The sequence below is a fragment of the Lepidochelys kempii genome, chromosome 3 (assembly GCF_965140265.1).
Source record: "Lepidochelys kempii isolate rLepKem1 chromosome 3, rLepKem1.hap2, whole genome shotgun sequence".
NCBI classification, from domain to species: domain Eukaryota; kingdom Metazoa; phylum Chordata; order Testudines; family Cheloniidae; genus Lepidochelys; species Lepidochelys kempii.
Window position 1 is genome coordinate 98,076,596 of NC_133258.1, and position 11,061 is coordinate 98,087,656.

At 43.9% G+C, this 11,061-nt stretch overlaps 1 protein-coding gene across 9 annotated transcripts in view; it reads right to left on the bottom strand.

Moving 5' to 3' along the window:
* PTPRK (protein tyrosine phosphatase receptor type K) overlaps positions 1-6,862 on the bottom strand; it is a 583,649-nt gene extending 576,787 nt beyond the window's left edge. For all 9 annotated transcript variants that reach the window (XM_073337267.1, XM_073337266.1, XM_073337264.1 and 6 more), the window contains exon 1: positions 6,659-6,862. In XM_073337267.1, the coding sequence (XP_073193368.1) occupies positions 6,659-6,761 (103 nt within the window). In that variant the 5' untranslated portion in view covers positions 6,762-6,862. The remainder of the gene's footprint in view (positions 1-6,658) is intronic.
* Between the last annotated feature and the right edge of the window lie 4,199 nt (positions 6,863-11,061).

The following is an 11,061-nucleotide window of genomic DNA, read 5'->3' on the forward strand; positions in this document are numbered from 1 at the left end:
TATTTTAGGAAACATTGCAGCTAGTGTTGCCAACCCTCCAGGTTTGTCCTGGAATCTCCAGGAATTAAAAATTGTGTCATGTGATGAAACCTCCAGGAATATATCCAACCAAAATTAGCAACCCTAATTGTAACATGTTTTTTATTCTCAGGCATTTGTATAAAATTGCTTATTCTATGTTATTATTTCAACAGCATTTTAATAGTTCTTCAAAGTCATATACACTATAGTCTGAATGTACAGTAACAGAGAAAATAATTCTACCTTCCTGCTCACCACCAAACAAGGTGTACAACATAGGAGCAGCAAGAATGTGTTTTGAGCTATACACTTGATCAATGAAATACAGTTTCTGTGACAAGATTTATAACCAGAATTATTCTTTAATGTTTTATGCCTCATTTTCTGCCCATCCACCAGTTCACACGACCTATGTTAATGAAAAAAGCACGCACCACAAATAGTAAAGCAACACCATTATTTCAGATGGTATCTAAAGTTTTACTAGATGGAAACTAACTGTTAAGTATCACTAATGTCTGGTTTACACAAACTGCACTCTGGAACTTAATCCACATCTCACAATTGTAATAGTTTGTCCATTAATTCTGGCCCCACTACTGCAAATAATTATGCAAGATTGGGGCCTTGGATTAACAAGCCCACATACAAGAGCAGAGGTGGGCAAACTACCGCCCGCAGGACCGTACTGCCCAGCCCCTGAGCTCCCAGCCGGGGAGGCGAGCCCCCAGCCTCTCCCCCGCTGCTCCCCCTTCCCCGCAACCTCAGCGCACCGCGCCACCCACGCTGTGGCCCACCGCTCCTGCCCGGCAGCGTGACTGGCTCTGGCCGGGCTGCGAGCTCCTGCTGCTCTGAGCAGCATGGTAAGGGGCGGGGGGGGAGGTTGGATAAGGGGCAGGGGATCTCGGGGGGCAGTCAGAGGACGGGGAGCAGAGGGCAGTTCGATGGGGCAGAGGTTTTGGAGGGGCAGTCAGGGGATAGGGGGCATTGGATAGGCATGGGAATCCTGGGGAGTGCTGTCAGGGGGCGGAGCAGTCAGGAGACAGAAGGGTTAGGTAAGGGGTGGGGTCCCAGGAGGGGGCAGTCAGGGGACAAGGAATGGGGGGGTTGGATGAGTCTAGGGTTCTGAGGGAGCAGTCAGGGGGCGGGGGGAGTGGCCAGGCTGTTTGGGGAGGCACAGCCTTCCCTGCCCAGCCCGCCATATAGTTTTCCAACACCGATGTGGCCCTCGGGCCAAAAAGTTTGCCCACGCTGTACAAGAGATACCAACATACAAAGGAGAATGCTAATATATTCTGTGACAACATAGCTTTAACTATCACCAAAGCAGTTTATCAGTTTTTTAAATATTTTTTTAAATCTTAATCTTCTTTAAAATGTTATATGCACACACAGACTGTGTATATGTAAAATTTGACTGTATGCTACACACAACTTTGAACATAATCAGTAAGAAAATACCAACCAGACTTTAGCTTCCTTAATACTAGAGGGGTCACTCAGTTTCAAAAACCTTTTTAATTCCTAATCTAATATTATTTTTAATATTTTAGTAACTGCCTAAACCTTTTATACAATGAGATAAACATGAAATATTAATAATTTCATTTTAGTAAGCCTGGCTAAAGATTTTGGTATGTTTCCCTATATCAAGGTTAGCTCTTAGATTATTATAAATTCCTTATAAAAGAAATAACACTTGTATTGCTCTACTATATCAGATTTCAAAGATAGTAAAGTTCTTTCTTTGAGAAAGAAATTCTATTAAACTTTAAATGAACATATTAATCAAGGGCCTAATCTTGCAATCCTTATACATTTAGCCTTTGCTCATCCAGAGAGCCCCAATTTGTAGAGACTACTGCCATGTAAAGTTTTCAGGTTCATTCCTTAAATTTGTAATATATTTTACAAAGCCTTGACCTTTTAAAATACAAGGACCTTATGTGTAAGTTGTTTTAATTATCCCTATTTAAAAACATGTTCTGTGAGATAAAATTTTAAATTTCAGAGCTTTAGGCATATGAGGCTGATCCATCTTTAAGAATTTTAGTCTAGTGTGTTGTATTTAATATAAAATAAAATTATAAACTGTTGTAATGGATGTCATCTCAGGTAATATAATAATATTGCTATTAAAGCTGGATGAAAGCCAGTAAAAAATTTTATTTTGTTTTTTCAAAATTTAAGAAGTCTAACTGCTATTATTTAATACCATTAAGAAGCATCTATTTATAATGAACAAATTGTAAAATTGATCAGTTCCTTATTCAACTGCAAAAATCATAGACTGAAGCATGTGCTGTATCTGAAATAGCTAGACTTCTGTGAACTTCAGGCAATGTCAGAATGTTTTAGCCCAGAGTGTGACAGGCATATACCAAGTTGAATGCCCATGTTCCATTACATCTTAAAAAACAAGAAGGATGAAAAGCAGCAGCAGCATAAAGCAACAGTATACTAAGGGGCAGAAAATGTTAAAAACGCTTCTGCCTGCACCATTGCAAAGAAAAAAATTAAACACCTACCACGTGTCATCTATGTATGATGGGGCTGGGGATTATATGCCAGAGAAAATTTCCATCTGTAGCTATTTCCTTTCAAAATTCATCTTGCTCTTTTTTCTTTGCTGTTCTCATTTTTTCCTGCATTTCTCTTAACTTGCTCTGCCTCACCTCCTTTCCCTGTGCTTTCATAGAATACAGAGGGAGGGAGTGCAGGCATCACAAAACCCATTTGGAGGAGGGATGCATTTAACAAGACTGTGGGCCACAGTTTGGCCAAGCCTGTAACAGAGCACATCACACAATCCAACCTGAATATTAACTTAAACTGTCTTGGATCTGGCCACTGTTCATAGATTGAAAACTGTGTGAAGGACTCAAAACAAAAGAAAATATCATTTTGACTGATATGTTGTACAGATGTCAGTGGGGGTACTGCAGATATTGGTAGCAGACCCAAATTGAGTCAACATCTGTATTAATAACCAGGAAGAAAGGATGAATAGTAACATTGTTTTAAATTCTTATGAGTTGGAGAAAATGAATACAAACACAAAGGAAGCTGGAGTGGAATTAAAATGAGCTTTTAACTTGGAAAACGGCAGGCTAATACATGAGGAGGGGAGAAGGAATCAGTCAAAGGAATGTACTCAGAAAGAAGTAATGCTACTAAAAAACTTTGGGGTGCTAGTCAGCAGCTAAGAGGATGCGTCTTTGGCTGTATGCACAGAGACATCTCATCGTGGGCTAGAGAGAAGGTCCCTCTCCGTATGGCAGGGGCACACCCTCACCTTGTGTATTGCATATACTTTTAAACCCTTTGATACAAGAAAGATGTCAGGATTCTGAAGAGAATTCAGAGAACAGAAATAATTAAGGGCTGCAGGGATTGGCTTGTGATAGTGAAAGAATAAGTGTATATAGCTTTCTTTACTAAATCTGGGACATTCATAACTAGACTAAACATCAGGAAACACATAGTAGGGAACAACTCTGCACTGACAGGTGGATGGACAAGGTAATTTAACATGACTTTTCAGCCACAAGTGTCTCGATTATGATGCATAAACACAGAATCTTAAACTTCCACATTCTATAGCTGATGTTGTCAGAACATGCTATTTTTCTTCTAACCTTTAAAAGAGTCTGACTGAACAGGCTTCTAATTGATGGAGTTCTGATCAGTACAATACATCAGCACATCCTATGCTTACCATTAAAAAGTGAATGCATTAGCTACTGAAAAAACTACTGAAATAAATTAATCCCATGTCTTCCTACAGATGCGGTTCTTCAACTCACTCAGGCTTTACCTACTGTCAGAATCCTACATTCTTCTACTCACTGTAAATTTTAAGGTACTGACATAACTTTTTTTGGTCTCCGTTAAATACCAAAAGGGTTTCATGACATGTTCTAAGACATGAAATATCATGGGAGCCTAGGACACACAAGTGACCACACGTCTATGTAAATATACAAGCTTGTGAAAGCAAGGGTCTTGAAGCAGAAATCTCTCTCTCTCTCTCTATATATATATATATATAATATATGGTACATTGATATGACACTGTCAAGTCAGTGTTATTTCATATTGCCATAGCCAAATCATCAGTCTAATTTCTATAGTATGATGCATACATAAAGGTATTTTCTGCCTTAGCGTAATACTTTAAAAAAAAAAGGAGTACTTGTGGCACCTTAGAGACTAACCAATTTATTTGAGCATGAGCTTTCGTGAGCTACAGCTCACTTCAGCTCATGCTCAAATAAATTGGTTAGTCTCTAAGGTGCCACAAGTACTCCTTTTCTTTTTGCGAATACAGACTAACACGGCTGTTCCTCTGAAACCCGTAATACTTTAGCCATCCCTGTAATATCAACTGTAAGGAAAGCAAGTGCTGCACATCTTGTATTCCTCTTTTCTTTTCCCCAGTGAAGACCTTTACCACACAATACATAATGTTTACCTTTGCTAACAATATAACAATATATTAAATTATTATACACCTCCAAGTCAGTCACATAGGACACGTAAGCCGCGCAGATCAGCACAACTTCCATCATCACCTTATCTTTCTTGATTAAAAGAAAATTTCAAGGTTCAAATCTTCTAACGAAGAAGAAGAAATGTATTCAGGAGAACAGAACAACACTCTTCTCTTACAATTAAAATTTTACACTTCAGCTGCAATGACAACAGTATTTCAAATTCTCATGAATACATACATATACCTTCAATCACAGCCACATTCTAGTTTAAATTTTCAATCAACAAACTACGGTCTCAATAAGATAGGGACATCTTTTCAAACTCATGCGCCCGACGGGGGGGGGGCACAAGACTCTTCTGTACTATTCTCATATGTAATGCTTCATATGAAGAAACCAGCCCAAAATGTGATTTCCATCCTACAGCAGAAAGGCATGCAGCACATTTACTGTTATACTACTAACTGACCACACTCTAAACACAGCAATTGCATTCCACTTATATCACTCCTTGTCTACCATGGTCAGAACCTCTTTTATTCTGTATGCTGTATTTCATCATCTTTGCTTGACTGCACCTCATAGAGTGCCTGTGTGCCACCTGAATATTTGCCCCTCTCTCACTTTTGAGCCATCTGAAACGGTTACAACTCCCTGGTTGGGTTTCCCCACCCGCACCCCCCTTCTGGTGTTGTTTTGTTTTTTAAACTGGGCAATCCCCACATGTTTTCATTGTGGTGGTGGTGGTGGTGCTGTAAACTTGCTTCAGTTATCCTAAGAACAGCAAAAATCTATACACTCCTCTGAAACGTGAACTCTTCCACGGTCTCATCGTTTTGACTACCTCTTCTGCAAAAGCAAACGAACCCCGAGCGGAAGTCACCATTCAAGTGGTTGCATGCGGAGGTGGGAGCTTGGCCAGGAAAGTTCCTAGTCTGACAGCAGAGCGCGGACCCAGACCCCTCCTGTTATTTATTAGGTAAACTATAAGGGTTGCCACCGCACAGAAGAGCGGACAGCAGAAACCAACAGCGCTTCGGAAAGTTGTCCCAACGCATATAGGCAACCGAAGTGCAAGGGGAAAGAAGAAATCAGCCTGACTTGGGGAGCAGCTTGTTTGTTTAAAAAAATCAGACTGCGACGACCCAATGTGTTTTGGCAGCCCCCTCCCTCACTTGGAAGGAGGGGGGGAGATTGGCCGGGGGGGGGGGGTTAAGGCTATGTTAAAACTGGGATTATTACCACCCAGCCAAATACCCGCCGCCACCGCTTCGCGTTCCAGAGTTGAGAGTTGCAGCTGGGTTTTTCCACCCTTTCCTAATAAAACACTTCTTGGAGGCGATTGGGAGGCCAGCCCACCGCAGAAAACTTGGGTTTGATTTGCTTTTACGTCCCAGATCCCGTGCTGTGTGTAGCGAAGGCGCCCGATCGGCAATAAACCATACTACACCAATGCCCAAAACCTAGGGAGCTATTCCCCCAGCGCCGGGGCCGGAGAGGAGAAAGTTCCAGGAACAATGGGAGCGGCAACAAGCTCCGGCACAAACGCTACCTGGGAAACTGGCTAGAGGAGAGGGAGAGAGTTGACGAGGCATTTACATGCCCACGTCGCTCGCTCGCTCTCCAAGCCCCGCAGCAAGGAGGCGCAGGCCGGTGAGATGCCCTCGGACACGGAGACCCCCCCCCCGCCTTTTCGGGGTACGGAGCGTGGGGGGCCAGGCCCCCCCGCATCCCCGCGCCCAGGAGGAAGGAAGCTACTGGAGGCGAGCGCTGGCGGTCCCGCACCGAGCCGGGCTCGAACGCCCAATCCCTGCGAGCCCCGCAGCTCCGGCGGGAGAACCCCGCGACAATGCCCCCTCCAGGGCGCCGCGGCCCGGCGAGTACCGCTGCCGCCAGCTCTGCCCGGGGGAAGCCGCCTCCTTACCCGCCCGGGGCGCCTCCTTACCTGAGCTCCAGCTCCCCTCCTGCTGCTCCGAGCCCTGGGAGAAGCAGCCCGGGCCGGAGCGGGACCCCCCACCCCCTCCTCCCCCAGCGCAACAGTGCACCCGTGGCCGGCGCCTCCGCACCTGGTGGGCGCCGAGCTGTAGCGGGCAGCGCGGGCTCTTTCCCCGGAGAACCCCACCGCCCGCGGGGCCACTTACCTGCCGCGAACTGGGCTCGGGCTGTTCCGAGCTGGGCCGGCGACGGGCCGGCCAGCAGGACGAGCAGCGGCAGCCAGGCGGCGGCTCCGGCTCCCGGCTCCATGGCGAGTTTGGAGAAGTTTGGGGAAGAGAGGCGGGCTGGCCCCGAGCGGCACGCTCCGCGGGCAGGGCTCGCCGGGAACCCCTCACCCAGCTGCAGCCACCGCCGCCTCCTCCTCCGCGGCCCGCGGGCCCGCCCCCGAACCACCCCGAGGGCAGCACCAGCCCGGCGCTTCCACGCTCGGCAGCGGCTGCTCCCCGTAACTCCAGAGTTACTTTGCTGCCGCTCTGCGAGAGGGGAGGGAGGAGCCGCGCGCGCACGTCAACCCCTCCGGCTCCCAGCGCCGGGCACAGGGAATGTGGGACTCCGGCCCGGAGCACAGGCGCCGCCAGAGCGGGGCCCGCCAGCGCCTCCTGCTGCAGACACGCGGACATGCAGCCTGGCGGGCGGCCACTGGCACACCAGCGGCTGCGGGAGCCACCGGGGCTCGGCCTCCCTCGTGTAGCAGCCTCCTCTCCCGGGCAACGGGTGCAGTTTCAGCAGGAGAGGGAGAGATGGGGAACGATTCTGTCTCGGGCTGTCGCGGTCCGTTTTCTTCTCTAGAAAGGGGAACAAAGGAGAAAGAGGCTGGATCACAAACTCGCCCCTGCACTGGCAGCCCGGAATCACCCTAGCCACGGGTTAGACTCGCTCCACACTCCCAGTGCTTTGCTTTGGCTGGAGTTCCTCTTATTTTAAAATATAAATACTGTACTGGAGGGAGGGGGATATTATTTCAATGAACCCCCAGATGCAAAACTCGACACATTTTGGAGTCAGTCTATTATATACAGGCAAAGAGTCCTGTAGCATAAGCTTATGCTCCAATCCGTCTGTTAGTCTATAAGGTGCCACAGGACTCTTTGCCGCTTTTACAGATCCAGACTAACACGACTACCCCTCTATTATATACAGTTATCATTGGGGTGGGGGTGTATATACACACACATTCTCTCTCTCTCTCACTCTCTTTGGCAACACATGTAGCTTATAATGCCATTAAGTCTTATTTAACTGCATTGGCACTGGAATAAACCATCTACTCAATTATCTCCATATATACTATATAGGGGCCTGATCCTTTCTCTCACATGTTGTTCCCACTGACTTTAATAAGACTGTGCCAGGGCAGGTATTTGGCTGTTTACAAGATCCAGACCTAATGTATGCTATGCAGTAAAATCCTGATCCTCCTGCACCACTGAATGCCGTGGGAGTTTTGCCGTTCACTTGAATGGACACAGGATTAGGCCCCTTAAAAATACTTGAAATGATAGGTAAAGGCATCAGTGTTCACATTTATTTACACTAGATGACATTTCCCCCCAATTTTTAAATGTGAACTTGCTTACTGAAGTGTGTTTTCCTCTTTGCCTAGTAAGTTATAATTAGGGATGTTACGAAATGATTGCAACAAAACCTGAAACCACTGAAAACAGACAGGTTTTGTTACAGGCTTGAAATTCAGCCCAGGTTCACCAAAAGGTTTGCTATGATTCAAAACCCTTTCCAGCCAACTTGTGCCAGTTGGTAGGTTTGCCTCTGTACCCTGCAAAACTCATGGTTTCACAGCAAAACCAGGTGAAACACAACATGTCAGATTATTTTCTCATTATTTGAATACAAAGCACACACAAGTATGAACTCATGTAAATAAAAATCAAATAAAATATTCTCACAGGTCCTGTGTGAGGTAATGCCAAGATTTCTTCTGCTCTTCCTGACCCCTGGATTTGTGAAAGGGAATTGGAATACAGTTAACCTACACGAGTATAGCTGTAATTTAAAATCTAGACCCTGGTCATTTGATAAGTCTTCTCAGGATCAGGGCTAATGTATTAGCTTTCAATAAATACACAGAAAACCCAGCACAAAGACTTTTCTCTAAAAAGGTGTTGGCTTTTAAGACTTTTATTGTGTAGCGGAATCAGATGATTGTGCCCAGGTAAATGTTTTATTTGGGTGGAGTGATTGAAAACCAATCCAAATGTATTTCTATGGAATACAAATAGCTGCGCTTCAGAGAACACTGAGTCTTTGTTTAAACTGACAGAACCAGGGAAATTCAGAGTTATATGAGCGTGACACATCAACTCCTGATCTAACTGCACTGGTATTTTAGGTGTTGCAGAAACAATGGGTCATCTACTGATTTTGGGTACATATACTGCAGTTCCTATGAGCAAGGAGAACCAAGGACACTTTGTTAGCTCTAATTTTGAATGTATTGATTTAAATTAAATCATAATATTATCTTCAATTCAAGTTTTTGTATATATACACAAAACCCTGAAAAAAATTATATATATAATATATAATATATATATATAATATAATATATAATTAATATATATATAATTTTTTTCAGGGTTTTGTGTATATATACAAAAACTTGAATTGAAGATAATATTATGATTTAATTTAAATCAATACATTCAAAATTAGAGCTAACAAAGTGTCCTTGGTTCTCCTATATATATATATATATATATATATATATATATATATATATATATATATAAAAATTGTACAGGGAAAAGACTGATTAGGTCATCTAGACCCCTGCAGCTGGATCCCTGTGGCAGACCCCTGAACCCATACTGGCGGATCTCATATTGCCACACTAGCACAGGGGTCCTCCTCTGTGGATCCACTTGCCCGATTGGGGCCTGTAATCCTTTCCAGTGCCAATGAATATCTACAGCTACAGTATATTTACAAGTGGTTTATCCAAACTAGTTTTCACATCTTCCAATGGTGGAGTCTTCTGATTTCCTCTCTTTCCAGTCACTCAAAGGCTTCTCATTACAGCCAACATTATTCAGGTTAAGGAGCAATGAATGGACCTTCTTCCTTCAGAATGAATTCTGCTTTTTAATTGAGTGGACAGGTCACCAGTAAATACAGCACCTATGAAGTATATGGCCTTTCCTTTCCCAGGGTATGTGCAGAGAGTCTGTGGTGCTCAAATCCATGTTGGCTCAGAGAGAAAAAAATTTTAATGTGTAATAAGCACACTTAAAAATACTGATATTGACATATCAGGTTTGAGATCATTAGTAGTTTGATGGGAATTGATTCATTATTCTTGCTTTTACATTGTTATGGCCGTGAATGTGTGCTGCCCTTTGCTTTGAATTAAGAGAAAAGTACAATACATTTAAATTTACAGATTGCACTTCTCTAAAAAAAATCATCTGAGCTTAGAGCCCAGATATCAAGTGTAAGCCTGAGGTCAACTAAAACAGCAGTGAGAAACTCTCAGATGAATTTCCCCCAAATCTCTTGGAGGGGGATTCTGCATTACAGCTGGAGCCCTGAGGAACCCACCATCTTTAATCCCTGATGATTACAGTCTCCAATTAAGGTGCAAAATAAATCTCCGCAAACTAGAAAAAGCTTAAATGCTTCCAGAACTCTGCTTGATCTCCCCATCCTTTACATATTTCTCATTAAAGCCCCTCCATTGCACTGTTGGGTGCCATTAAATCAATCGGAAACTCAAGAAACTGTGACACAGCCAAACTAAAGAAAACTTTTTTTAAATAGCCCCTTTCACAAAGGCTGAGTTTCGTTATCTCAGGACGAAGAGAATATTTTTCCTGATTATGAAAATAGCATTTTATTATATGTATGAACCTTGGTTTATCATTGACTTGTTTGGTCATTGACTGTGTGTACAGCAGGAGGTCTTTGTTTAGTGACAGGCTGCAGATTCATATCTACTTAGTTGACTTTCAAATTTCTCTAAGTGGGGGACTTTTTATTTCTACCTGTTTTATCGTCTAAATCAGATGTGCTTAGATCATACCCACCTGCTGATGCAAGGAAGTGCAAATTCCACCCTCTACACTAGTGAGGGCCACCATTCCTGTGGGAGAATCCAGCTCTGGCTAAGGGAAGGCAGAATTTGGACTGCTGCCTTCCCCCTGGGGTGTTTGGTAGAGAGGGCAGTTTTAATCTCTGCCACGGTGTCGGAGAAGCCCCACAAATGGAGACTGCAACAGGAATATGATGGATCTGAACATCCCCCAGTTGCCCTGGCTAGAAAGGACATCGTAGATAACTTGTACTGCTGCATTCCCCCTCCAGAAACATTTTTTGCTAGAGGGTATCTTCACTGAAGGAAGCTGACATAGACTGTCAGTGAATTTTGTCCCAAAATTCCTAGTGAAAGGTAAGTGAGAAATTTCCTCATAAGCCCCAAAACACTATCTCAGTGTCAAAGATCTAGGATACACACCAGTCATGTGCTGCTATAATAGCCTGAGCAAAGATGCTAAACAGCTGATAGGTATTTTTTGCAATATATGGTTGCCCAATT